Below are 13,801 nucleotides of genomic sequence, written 5' to 3'. Positions count from 1 at the left end.
GTGTAAAACCACATGCTTTTCTTATTTTCCTGCTAAAGCTAATCCTTTAACTGAAAGCCTGAAATACTCAATCTGACGGTATTCCAGAAGCAAAAGATACTCAAACCTTGCACAAATAAGAAGCGATTTTAGACAACAAGCCTCAACATATAATCGAGAAAGTTTTAGGATCTTTGAACTTTTCCCGATGGGGGCAGAAGAGTGGGAGGGCGACCATTTTGTCTACCACTACCAACTTGATTCAGACAAGCATCCCAAACACAATTGGGTACATTGGAATCTTGATCGGGAAAAAAAAATTGGGTGCCCTCTTGAGAAAATGATAACAAAAAAAATGAGGGAAAGGGGCATTTCCGAATATTCTTCATTCTTGAGCTCCCTCACCACATTAAGGAGACCCTCACAACTAAATTTGTATTATTAATAAAAAAATTAATTAACAAACCCATACTTAATGATATCAATTATCCAAAATGCCTCGAACTTTAGTCACATCAATTAGTTTATTTATAAGCATTTAAATTAGTTAAATTTATTTTTAAAAAAAGAGGTAATTGCATACAGGTTGAAAAAGCGGTAAACTATTCGTCCACGGTACTTTATCTTATTCGATAATATGCATGATAGCGATTTCTACATATTTTCCTTTCTAGGTATTGAAGCTTTTGCTATTTAGAATAGCATTTTCGGGTTGTTATTTTTTGTGTATGGCATGAATAGTCATCTATTAGTGCAAGAATATTATGCCACTATATTTTGAAGTTTCAATACGTCTGTGTATTTATTGATTACGTGCATGGAAATTTTGAAATGACACATGGCCCACCTAAATTTTGAAAAAATTGCACATGCCCGTCACATTTTTTAAATTTTGCAAAAAATGCACATGCCCGTCACTCTTTTCAGAAAACGGAACATGACAACAAAAAAAAAAAGGTTCCACTCCCATGCAAAATATGTAATAATTAGTAACTATTCCTACTGCTTATGTAATGGACAAGACAACATAGCGCAATTTGAAGGCCTTGTTATGTTTTAGTTTCATGTTGTGTTTATCATTATTGAGGTTTTTTTTATATTGTGTTTATCCTTGTTGAGGTTAAATATATAAAATTACTTATATTTATATTGTGTTTATCATTACTGAGGTTAAATTTATAAAATTACTTGTAATTTTTATAGAACAGGTTGTTATGACATTCCATGATGGAAACAGGCAAACCCCAATGAATTGGAAAAAAAATATATATATTAAAAAATTTGAAAATTTTTTGTTGCGAATTTAGATTCAGTTTGGCTCTATCTGAATCAAACCCACAAAACCCAGCCCTTTTGTTGCAGTTCGTTGAACCGTTTGGTCCGTTCATGAAAAAAAACTCTGGCTTTGCCCCTGCTTGAAGGCCTTTGTTTGTTTTTTTTTTTGTTTTTTATTTAAAGCTCATGAAAGGTTTTAAACCTTATTTTCTTTATAACGCAGCCTTTTAAAATATACAATTTTTTCTCTCCTGCTGTATTCACACTCACCATGCCTATTTATTCAAACATATGAATAATATGAACTGACTATGAGCAATTGAGTTGTTATTTCAGTTATTTATGGATGATTTTAAATGTGCTGCGTGTAAATGTACTTTTTTTCAAATATAAATGAATGATAATATGCAATTTTTCTTTTGTGATGCCAAATATATATTTCCCGGCAATATTCTATCGAAGGCACGAGCTTTTAACCTCCTTCTCATCTAAATTACCAACTCCCATACATGCATTACGTATAGTGCCATGAAAAGCATTACATATAGTGAGAGTCGAACAGATATTAATATACCGTGAAATTACTGCATAGTAGGTGCCTACCTAACCTAACACCAAACCACTGATTTTTCCTTAAGTTGTCTCATTTAAGTTGTCACATTATGATATAGACAGGCAATTACATGTAAAGTGTATGAGTTGCCATTTAAGTTATGGCCATCAAAAAGTAATCATAGACAACTTTCACCGGAAAAGTTATCATAGACAAATGCACCACTGCTCTTGGTAATGGAAATTTGGTAAATGATAATGCACATTGACATCATCACGCTATATATAACAAATATATGTAATACATTTTCACACTTCTCTAGGCGCAGGAGGGACACTAACGGTCTGTCTCGTGTTTGCGACCTTCATGAACTCTGTGAGGAACGAACACGTATGAGGTGTTGAGCGAAAAATGAAATATGCATAAAACATCCTATCACCAAGTTAGTACCAAGCAGCATAAATTCTTATGCATGGTGCTGTGGGTGGGACAAAGAAGTTGTTTGTCAATAGGGGTGCTTTGTGATTGGAATCAATTATGATAAATTCATAAAACACTCGTTCTACTGTATCATGAATTTGCTTCAATTTTTAAGTGAGATTCACGTGATACTCATAGACTGTCAAACGACTCTTAATAAACTGTTTGACAATAGAGACATCGTGTGAATGTTACATGGATCTACATCAAAATTTATGATAGATTGGATTCATAAGAAACTTATTCTGATATTTCATGAATTTACTTTAGTTTTGAAGCAGATTCATGAAACACTTACACCTTGTTTGTTATCCCAAACAACCTCTAAAAATACATGAATAATTAGGTTATTATCAGCACTGTGCATTTATATGTTAATTTGTCGGGGTGTTCATAGATAAGTTGAAAGATACATTGATAACATTGTTCGTATGGACATTTGGAGCTAGTTGAAGAGCGACCATAGATTAAAAAAAATAATATATTAAAGTTGTTCATGCAGACCAACCCCAAATTTATTAAAGTTTTACTTGACTAATAAAGCACAAGCAACTCTTCAAATGATTCGAAAGATGATATTTGAAACGAATGAAACAAAAACTACAAATTCAACAACAAATTTAGTTTTTGAGTTATGTCACAAGTTTTCATGTGCCAAACATAGCTAACAAGTAACAAGTATGGTCAGGGAAGACTCTAACCGGAAAATCCTGAAAAATGAAAGGATAATAATGTACTTTCATAAAAAAGTTAAAAGGCAAAAAAATAGAAAGTGAGAAAAAGAGACCGAAATTTGGTCCGGCCGGGGCGCGCAGGGGGCCCCTCGTCTTCGTACGCTTATTCGAATAATAACCGTTCATCTACCACGCGTCGTCGATAGCAACCGTCGATGCCGTCCTCGCACGTCCCCGAAATACTCGAGTCGAATCAATGACATTTGGGTATGACCATTCCTTTCGAGCAATCCTGGCCGTCGGTTGAGCATCGGACGGTCGGAACGCGTCGGACTCTTCGCGAAGTGCAGTTGAGTTGAAAAAGGCGCTCAAAGAGGAAAAAGGGCAAAAATTAAAGAGAGAGCGAGAGAGAGAGTGTGTGTGTGAGAGAGAAGGGGGGAGAGAGAAAATAGAAATAAAAAAATATCGGGGAGAAACCGAAACCCTAACCCTAACCCTAGTTTCCCCCCTCATTTTTTTCCGGCGAGGAGTAGCCGGCGGAATCGGAGAATTTGGTGAAATTGACGCTGGAATTGAAACTAACCACCGAGGGTTCGTGTTGTTATTCGTTAGATCGATGGGATAGGCGTTGTTGCGACGTTTCCTCGTCGAGGTATGGCCCGGAAATTCATTTCTTGCTCGTCATTTTGGTAGTTCATTTGAGGGTTTTTCTTGCGTTTGTTTGCAAAACGCTGGATCTGGAAAGGTTGACGTATGGGGTGAGTTTTTGACGGGTTTCGTGATGATTCCTAGGAGTTTGATCAGGTTATTTTTGTTTAGATTGTGTGTGAATCTAGAGATGATATTTTGGATTGGGGTTGTTTCTAGGGGTGATTTGGTTTTCTGATGCGTGATGGGTGATCTATAGATTGGGATGTTGTTCTCTGCGCATGAAGATGTATGATGGGTGATGTGGGTTGGCACTCTCTTGGTGCTTCTGAGGGTTCTGTAGATGGACGATAACGTGGAGAGCTCCGTTGTTTCTGAGAAGCCCCAGCCGTCGGCTAAGACCCTGGATGTCGTGACTTTGTACACCGATAGCCCAAGAGCGTCTGGCAATGATGCCCTACGACTGGAGAATGTAACCAAGATCTCAAGGAGGATCCGCAGCTCGTTGGCGAGAAGCTTTTCTGCAAAAAATAGGACTTCTAGTAATGGTAGTGGCTCGGGAGGCGGGCATGAGAACAGGGGTCTGAAGAATAGCCCAAGTTTGTCAGAAGGAAGCCACGTTGAAGGTCCTGGGATTTCGAGCGGAAACTTGGATGGCTTGAACAATGGCGCCGGTCTTTTGAAGAAGAAGCGCGGCTTGTTGAAGAGAAAACATGCGAAAAATTCATGGGTTAGCGGTGGAAACTGTGGAATCAGTGGCATCGGTTTCAGCGAGACTGTGAAAGGTAAAAAAGTTTCATGGATACGGAAAGTTGGATTTTCGAGCGCACTGAAGAATGAAGGAGTTGATCTTGGGAGGTCCAAGAAAAGGAAGGGCAGGAAAGAAATCAGTTTAAGTTCTTTTGAACCAGTTTTAAAGAAGAGAAAGAATGGCAGCAATGGTGGCTTTTGTTTCAGCTCCACTGGTCCTACTTTGAAGAAATCTAGATCAAGGGTAGGTGTTGCAAAAAAGCATGCTGGATCTGGCACTGTTGATGATTTGAAGAACTTGGATCAAATTTCTGATGCTTCAAAGAGTGTAGCTGTAACCAATGGCTCTGCCAAGAATGATTGCGTGGATTCAGCTCTAGAGAAGCTTCATCTCGAAGATGGAACTGCTTTGAGTTGCAGGAGTCATGGTTCAAAGCCTATAGACTCTTCAATACCAAAAGATTGTAGCAGTTCAGTAGCCTCTAGAAATCACTCCAAAGGTCGGCTTGTTAATTCAAAAGATGAGTCTCGCCCGCTTATTGATTCATTGTTAAATAAGAGGCGGAAGATTCTGAAGAAAATAAAGAAAGAAGAATCTAGCAGATGTGCTTCTGTTTTATCCTTGGATGATAACGGCGTTGGTTCAGTCCCTAAGAAGATGATGAGTAGAAGTATCCGGAAGAGACGGACCTCAGATGGAACATCCCATGTTGAATTGAAAGCCTTGGATGGAAACATATCTGAGAATGACAAAGAGGCTTCATGCCTTGGTTCGAACCATGCAGAACCTTCTAGTCAGGTAGATATCAATGTCACTGAAAAGGATGTTCAACATTCCTTCATGGTCAGTCAAGACCGTGCTGATGAGTGTTCTGATAGGATATTGCCCATTGATATCAAAGAACAAGAACCAGAGAATTCACTCAGCATTGTTGCTGAACCTCCGCATGCTAATTGTGAAAAATTATCTTCTATAGATGCTGATGTACAAAGAGTGGACAAGAATGTGAACAAAGTCAGCCAAGAGAATCTTGATTTACGACCTGAATGTGTTGAGGATTCAAGTAACCTGTCATTGTCCCAAGCTGACGAGCAAGAAAATCTCGAACAGAATGCTGCACAAATGCTCTCCTCACGGTTTAATTCAAGTTGCAATAATTTTGTTGGGGATGATTCCCATTTAGTTCAGTATTCAGCGAATAGGTCATTATTCTCTATGCTTTTCCATGGCACAGGAGCCAATTCTTTGGTTAGAGGAAAGGTGCCTGGCGCAGATGCTCCTGCTAGGGTTCTAAGACCTAGGAAACAGAAGCAAAAACACTTTATTAGGAGGCGCCGCCGATTTGTTGACGTGAGATACAGAGAATCAGATGCATATTGGGTTCTGAGCAGAAAAGTCAAGGTTTTCTGGCCTCTGGATAAACAGTGGTACTTTGGTGAGATAAAAAGTTATAATCCGAAGACTAAATTGCACTACATACAATATGATGACCGGGATGAAGAATGGCTTTCCCTTGGTAAGGAGAGGTTTAAACTTTTGCTGCATGAAGGTGAACTTGATGATCATGCTGGTTGTTCATATGACAGTCGTTACTTGGAAAGGGAACATGTAAATGTTGAGCAGGAGTTCCACTCTCCAGTAGATGAAAGCACTGGGTCATTTTTGGACTCGGAGCCAATAATCTCATGGTTAGCACGGTCATCTTCCCGGGCAAGTTTGTCTTCTCTTGGGACAGTGAAAATGCAGAAGAAAGCAAGTGCTTCAGGTAACGATGTAGCCACTTGTATCTTCTCCGAGGATTCTATTTTTGCCAAAAAGACAGAGCAACCTGCATTTATGCTTAGAAGGAATGAGAATGATAAACTGGTGCCTGGTTTTGCCTCAGGAGATGCAAGTGTTCCTTTGCAAGTGAATGAAGCTGCACATAGGGATGAAGATAAAAAACATGATCCTGTGCAGTTTGATTTGATATCTAACAAGAGAAAGGCTCCAGTTGTTTACTTTAGGAAGCGATTTCGCAGAAGGAAAGAATGTCTTCCCCATGTTATGGAGGAACCTTCTTCTGGAAGTGTTTTAGGCTCTGTGAGCTTTCTTGCTTCTGTTGCTGACAAAGTTCGCACTTTGGAAGATCTGGAACCTCCAGTCTCTGATAAAGCAGTGAAACCACATTCATGTGAGAGCAGGTCACTGGCCTCAAAAAGCCTCTCGCTAACCATGCCGAATTTAGAACATGCATCTGCTGGTTTTGGAACACTTCTGGTGTCAACAGGCAACACTCTACATCAGGGTAACTCTGCTTTGAAAGTAGAGCATTGTATGACGTCACAATTTACTTCTAGTTTGGTTAAATTGGATCACGTTAGGTTGATCCTTTGCATCCCGTCCCAATGGGTGTTTAGTCCCAAAGCTATTGCAAAAGATATGGAGTTCTTGAATGCCCTTCAGTTGGTTAATTTTGGAGAAATAAATCCAGTATGGCCTAAAGTTCATCTGGAAATGATGATTATTGATAAGGTTGTCACCCTCAACATTTTGCTGTTTGAAGGATGTCTCGGGCATGCTGTAACTCTATTGTGTTCGATTCTTTTTAGTCTTTGTACATCTCAGGTATCAACAGATTCATATTCTTCCACGGAGATCAGGAGTGACACAGATGTCCAGTTCCCATATATTTCTGTCAGATTTAAGCTTTTGGGTGATGAGGGGAAACAGGCTGGTTTTGTATTATACATCCCATTGAAAACTGAAACTTCAAGTTGCCAAGGTGTACATGCTTCAGATGACAAATTGAGCTTACCAAGTGAATCACTGCCTTCTGTGCAACCTGCTGTTGTTGATGTTAGGTTCTTACAGAGCATGGATAGTCCTGAGGATTCGTTAGCCTTTGAGAAGATGGGGAAACCTCAGGTATGAATTTCTTGGATTTTCATTCCTCTTCTATGCTGTATTTATTCAAATTTGATGTTTATTTTGCTTTTGCTTGAATTGCCCAAATATACGTGGATAAAGCGAATAATGAAAAACTGTTTTGTGCTTTTCCAGGAATTTACATATCAACACATATACAGGTCATGCTATGGAGTGTCAATGAATTCTTTGCCTGGTATTTCAATTGACAATATAGGAAATTTGTCTGCAATTTCCCTTTCTTTTGCTGCGGCACCTACATTTTTTCTTAGTCTGCACCTGAAGTTGATGATAGAAAGTGCTATTGCTTCTAGTTTCTTGCCAAATAGCTCCATGGAAAAGAATTTGGGCTGTAATAAAAGGATTTTGATTAAAGGGAAAGATGGTTTAATCATTCAGCCTTCATCAGGAGTTACAAATCCACAGGCCACTGGTCCTCAGTTGTTGGGTCCTAAGCATGGTGTAGTGGTGAGTGATGCGCCTCCTTCCATTGCCAGTACTGGTCATTGGCTAAAGTGTGATCAACAACCATCAGATAGAAAGCTTAATGCCGCTGGCATTCATGTAGGTGTTGCAGGATTAAAAAGAGACCACCCTTTTGATGATGCTCATTGTAGGACTGTAATTCGACTCCGAAGGTATCCGTGCAACATGGGGTCATGGCAGTATGCAGGAAGGTCCAGGCCTTCAGCTTCTACTGTTCCTCCACTTTCTGCTGTTGATGATCAGATTGGTTTTCCATCTAGCCAGGTAAGACCACTTCCATTTGAGAGGGCAGCAGGAAATGCAAGAAACCCAGGTAATGAATTGGTTGGGAATGTTCAGGAAGGTAACTTCCGTCATCCAAGTGCCACTGCGCCTCGGAGCATGTCTAACAACAATAGAATAAAATCAGCCCGCAAATCATTTTCCTGTCGCTCAAAGTCATGGCAGGAGGGTCGTTCTGGGGTATTGTATAATGAATTTTTTGGTCGTTCATGGAAGAACCAGAATTTGGTTTCAGGTTCATCACCATCTGATGACAGGGGCCCTTATCGGCATGGCAGAGTGTTGAAGCAAGAGAATGATGACGATTTGAGGAGGAGCTTAGGAAATTCTTTAAGTCCACATAGGTTCTTGGATTCATTATCCTGTGGTGCAAACATTTTGGTCACTGTAGGGGATCGAGGATGGAGAGAATGTGGGGCTCAAGTTATGTTGGCATCTGTTGATCATAATGATTGGAGGCTTTTAGTGAAAATTGAAGGGTCCACTAGGTATTCATACAAGGCACATCAGCTTCTTCAGCCAGGGGTAACTAATCGATCTAATCATGCCATAATATGGAAGGGTGGGAAAGATTGGAGTCTAGAATTTGTTAACAGAAATGATTATGCACTTTTTAAAGAAATGCATGAGGAGTGCTACAACAGGAACATCAGGGCTGCATCAGTCAAGAACATACCCATTCCTGGAGTTCGCAGGATTGACGATGATGAAGCTAGCTATTCTGCAGTTCCTTTTGTCCGTGGGGCTAGATACTTCAGGCAGCTTGAGTCTGAGATTGAGATGGCCCTGAACTCATCTCGTGTTCTATATGACATGGATAATGAGGATGAGGAATGGCTCATGCAGTTTAGGAAATCACTGGATATTGATGAGAGTCAGGTTGTGGATGTTTCTGATGAGATGTATGAAAGGGCAATGGATGCATTTGAGAAGGTTGCTTATGGTCAACAATGTGAAGAATTTTCCTGTGATCAAGTAGAACACATCACATCTGGTATTGGGCCATTTGATATTATGGATGCCATATATGAGCATTGGCGAATGAAGAGGCGGCAGAAACGGACGCCACTGATTCGGCAATTCCAGGTAAACTTCCCCAACACCAACCACCCCCATCCCCCCTCCACCCTGCTGCCCCCGTTCATCATGCTTTTCTTCCTTTTGTTCCCTTCTTACTAGGACTTGCGACAATTAAATTCATTGGGATAAAATGTCTTAATATGTTTGGCTTGTTGTAGACACTGATAATGCTTTGTAAGTTGGTTGGTGACAATTTGTTTTGGGAAAGGTTGAGTTGACAAAATCTCAGCGACCTTCTTTTGCTTGATGCAGCCTCCATTGTGGGAGCAATATCAGCGGCAGCTGAAGGAATGGGAGTCAGCAATGGCCAAGTTGCAAAATTCTTCCGATGGATGCACTGGCAAAGGCGGGCTCATTGAGAAGCCACCAATGTTTGCTTTCTGTCTGCGGCCGCGGGGCCTGGAAGTACCTAACAAGGGCTCAAAGCAAAGGTCACATAAGAAATTCCCAGCAGTAGGGTTTAGCAATGCCTATCCAAGAGAACTGGAAAGTTGTCCTTTTAATGGTAAGTTGTCCTTTTTCTCTCTTCAGTGTTGATTTATTGGCAATTGAAAAAGGGCTTGAACCTATAGTTGGTCAGGTCAAGTTCTGCATGAAAAAATTTGCATTCAATGTCCTCTATGTTGATCTTGTTTCAACTCTTTTTTTTTTTTCCCTCCGAACTTCTAATTTTGATTTTTGTTTCCTTAACCGAGTTGGCTAATCATGTGCAAATTCCTCCGTGGCACCAGGTAGGAGGATGAATGGGTCAACTGTTGGGGATGAGAGAGCCGTAAACTCTTATTCAAGCTATGACTACTCCGATGTTTCACCTCGGGTTCAGTCATATTCAGGGCTTTCACCCAAGTACACATCACCCTCTGGTCCTTCAACAAGAAACAGTGATTGGTTGGACTTTAATCAAAGCCCTAGAGCACATCATATAAACAACTCAAAGAAAATGGGGGCTTTTGTACCATCAACTGGTTATGCGAGCGGAAGTATAAGCAGGAGAAATGGTGTATTGCATCTGCAAAGACCAGCTCCATCCAAGTGGCCAAGGAAGAAGCATTACCAGTCTGATGGGTCTTCCATGGAGCAGAGTTCTGACCAGTCTGGTAGTACTGATCACGAAGAAATCAGGTTGAGAGACCCGGTTGCTGCAGCACAGCATGCATCTGAATTGGCTAGGCTTAAGCGCATGAAGGCACAAAGGTTGTTGCAGAGGGCCGATCTGGCTCTTCACAAGGCTATGGTTGCTCTTGTGACTGCTGATCTTATACAAGCGGCAGAGAATGAGTCAGCGGGTGGCGAATAAATCCTTTTGTCTGCAAGGCAGATCAACGATGTGCACATAGGGCAGTGTATCATTTTTGCTGCACTGTGAACCACAGATGCTAGGTGTCTTGTGGTTTGTGCTATGAGGGTGGTCATGGTGACCCTCGCAAATTGGACCTACGACTTTCCAGCTTTTGCAATCAGCAGGAAAAGTAGAGGAAGATTTTGGTAGTGAAAACTGGAGGCATGTGGGAGGAATTTTGATATCAAAAATTTCTGCAGGCGGGATAGGAGATGTAAAATCTAATGGTTCTTTTTATTGTACAGAATTATCACGTTTGTCCTCTTTTTATTTTCAGGAAGCTTTGCCAATGACGGATTCATTGGCTCAAATAATAAATCTTCAGCGCCGGCAAGCCATGCCTTTTTTTTTTTTTCACTTTTTTCAAGTCCTTCAGTGAACAGCGGTGGTGCTGAGGAGCCATCAATCTTAAAAAAATTACAAGTGCAGGCAGGTATCATCCTGCTGAAGTGTATCTTTCAGTTTTATATCGCTAACTGTAAGTATTTTGTGCTACTGACTTCACAGATCAGACATCTCTTATCGCTGCTTGCGACACTGAAAACTTTTCTTTATTCGAAAGGACCATCTCAGTCTTCGAAGGTTGAACACAGTACCTTAGTTAAGGTTGTTCAGGCTGGTAATCCAGTAGTCTTTGTTGCCCCACCTTGTTTTGTGAGGATCCTGGCAAGATGAATGGTTCCTTCTTGCAAGCTACCGGAAAAAGATTAAACGTGCTACATCCATTACATCCATAAGCAGATCTTGTCATCTAATGAATATTCTCCTGCTCTCATGTAATAATCTTCAATTAAAGTAGTGGGTCTCATAAAAAGGGAGCATCAATTAGTGTTTACGTTGGCAAATTTGCAGTTTGAATGCCATAGGCATTATTTTCTGTTTTACAGGCGCGTAGCTGATGGTATTAGGCTCGTGGTGTTTACATGGCTGGGGATGGGCACCTTCCTTCCATCAACCAAAAGAAAAAAAAACGAAGGTAGTACTCCAAATCAACCTGCTGGTGGGAGGCTACCATCCCTTTATTAAGAGAATCAATTCAAACAATGCAGAAAGAATACAAAGAATAGATGGAAGAAGGCATTACTAGAGAGAGAGAGAATCAAACAAAGACTATGAACAGAGCAGTCATAAGTTTACAGCAAATGCTTGTAAACATTGTGGGAAGTTCCTTACCTCAATACGGTTGATGCAACTCTGTTGGTTCTGATAAATGGGTTCTGATAAATGCTCATGTTCTATCCTCTTCTCCCTTGTCTTTCAGCCTTACAGCCCTCTGTCGAGAATCTTGAGCTTACTAAAGAACATTACTCTACCAGAATGCGAGTGGAATGCGGCGAAAAAATGTGAAAAACATGCCATCGTACCGAGCAGAAAGAACGATCTGCACACAGATTTCGTGGTCCTCCTTGCACTGAATGCTTGAGATAGTCTCTGAATACGCACGCCAGAATTCCTTGAAAAAGGTCATCAACCCTCATCTCTCCCTCCACGAACTTGCTCCCATTCCTCGCCTCCAAATCGTCCGAACTGCCACAAGACGGAAGCCAAAACACCAGTGGGAGAAGGCCCGCTCGTGCTTCAACGCTTTAAAACGTAAAACATCTTCCATTGAAAGAAAGGTCCTTCACCTCATGTGGCTCCCTTAGCTTCTTATCAGGCCTGCAATCAGTACCACTCCATACTTCGAGGGCCATCAGAGGAGAATCTGAGAATTGGTTTCCTCCGATTCAGGCTGCCGTTTTGTCTAGAAAGAGTGCCGCTTCAACTTGAGCACCGTTGCATAATCAACTCTGACATTGAGGGCTTTGGCACGAGGCAAGCTCTAGTAATGTCGGAACTTCTTCTGCTTCCCAGTTCCTTCTTCTAAAGGTTTGCTGGGGGATTCCCACGCTATGGTGCTCATGGGGGTCGGCCTGTGGAAACCTTGTTGTTACCGATTATTTGATCAAACGCCTCCCTGCCTGGGGGCGATGATGCTGCGTTCGTGAACCTAGAGATTCTTAGGTGAATCCGTATACTTCAATGAAGATCACTCCCAGGCTTCAAGCAATACCCAGGGAGAACCGTAGTTTTCCAATAGATCGCCATCAAGTTTAACAAGCGAAGGTGGAGAGGGACAAGCTGGAGGTTCAGAAGGTCGGAGGGCTGCTGGAGACCCAACACGAAGCAACCATCGTCTTCCTTTCCATCCTCCAAGCTCCCCTCTGCAAGATGAGACTTGGGGCTTCCTCACTGTCCACCCTCTCACCATGAAAGCTTCCCGATTCAAGGCCGACAACGCTGGGCTCGTTACGCTCCTCGACTTCTTCGTTAGGGCTCTTAAACATGAATCTACATTCCATCCTCGCATTTGCCCATTCTGGAAACAACAACCCAATGGCTACAACGCTTGTCACCCTGGGCCTCCCATGGACGGCAGAAAGTTCTAATTGCTGTTTGAGGCTTTCTTTGATCATGGCTGCCCGCGATCTCGGCTCGTTCTCCTACCCATCTTTCTTGCGAGGCAATTCCCGAAGAACCAACATTCTTAATGTAAGAAGAGAGTTACGGAGATTCTCTTATGTGCCCCGGGTAGCTCAAACGGATGGGCGTGAAACCCATGCGTCTCTAATTTGATTTGCGGGGATGCAAGGACAGTCCTGAGTCCTATGTGTTGACGTACCACAGATGCAGCTCATCGAATTAGTCATTCTACACCTAGAAAATCTTTTGTATGCTTATTATTATGAAATGGGTTTGAATGGAAATTAGTGAGGATTAATCATTCTACACCCAAAAATTCTTTTGAATGCTTATTATGAAGTGGGTTTGAATGGAAGTTAACGAGAACCATGGCATCTGAACTATAATTGCCTGTCTGATAGCTAGTCTGGTTCACTAGGCATGTTTAAAGGGAATATTGTCCCGTCGAAATGACATTATACCCTTGATGGCGTTCCAATCACTGTTGTTTTATTTCAGGGATGACAAGTAGAGTTTGGAGGAAGAAAGATCAAAGCTTTATCCTTAATACTGAGAAGTTTAAGTAATACTAAGAAGTTATTACTTAAAAAGTTTAAGCAAGAGAAACATAGACTTAATTGGATAATTTTCTTGTATCCTTTTCACGAGGAAAAATAATAATACGTCATTAAAGAGTCATTGATGTGTAAGTTGAAGCACAGTCAAAGACAACACTCCAAGGCACCAAAAGCAAACCTTGTATAATATAAGAGGTTGAGGTAGAGGTTTCAGCCTTCTTTTAAAGTGGTCGAAAACGCTGCTCACCCACAGTAGGTGCAGACATTTTAGCATCTGCTTTATGTCAGAGCACCGTTGGAGGTGAAATTTATTTGGTTTTCTACATA

The 13,801-nt window shown here is 41.2% G+C and overlaps 1 protein-coding gene across 3 annotated transcripts; it reads left to right on the top strand.

Annotated features, from left to right (window-relative positions):
• Positions 1-3,352: 3,352 nt before the first annotated feature.
• On the top strand, positions 3,353-10,965 carry LOC116263398 (uncharacterized). 3 transcript variants are annotated; one of them, XM_031643158.2, is made up of 5 exons: positions 3,353-3,613; positions 3,869-7,267; positions 7,403-9,121; positions 9,368-9,620; positions 9,847-10,965. In XM_031643158.2, the coding sequence occupies exons 2-5, from the start codon at positions 3,953-3,955 to the stop codon at positions 10,410-10,412; spliced, it is 5,853 nt and encodes a 1,950-aa protein (XP_031499018.1). In that variant the 5' UTR covers positions 3,353-3,613; positions 3,869-3,952; the 3' UTR covers positions 10,413-10,965. The 3 variants fall into 3 exon arrangements, with proteins under 3 accessions (XP_031499018.1, XP_031499008.1, XP_031498999.1); XM_031643148.2 differs by having other exon boundaries at positions 3,829-7,267; XM_031643139.2 differs by having other exon boundaries at positions 3,353-7,267.
• Positions 10,966-13,801: the final 2,836 nt, after the last annotated feature.

Source organism: Nymphaea colorata, chromosome 1, assembly GCF_008831285.2.
Source record: "Nymphaea colorata isolate Beijing-Zhang1983 chromosome 1, ASM883128v2, whole genome shotgun sequence".
NCBI lineage: Eukaryota > Viridiplantae > Streptophyta > Magnoliopsida > Nymphaeales > Nymphaeaceae > Nymphaea > Nymphaea colorata.
The sequence above is the reverse complement of the archived record's forward strand: the minus strand, read 5'-3'. Positions and strand labels throughout refer to the sequence as shown.

Coding starts and splice junctions, on each gene's coding strand:
- LOC116263398 (XM_031643158.2), top strand. CDS start 3,953: ATGGACGATAACGTGGAGAGCTCCGTTGTTTCTGAGAAGCCCCAGCCG. Junction 9,122..9,367: donor CACTGATTCGGCAATTCCAG/GTAAACTTCCCC, acceptor TGCTTGATGCAG/CCTCCATTGTGGGAGCAATA. Junction 9,621..9,846: donor GGAAAGTTGTCCTTTTAATG/GTAAGTTGTCCT, acceptor CCGTGGCACCAG/GTAGGAGGATGAATGGGTCA.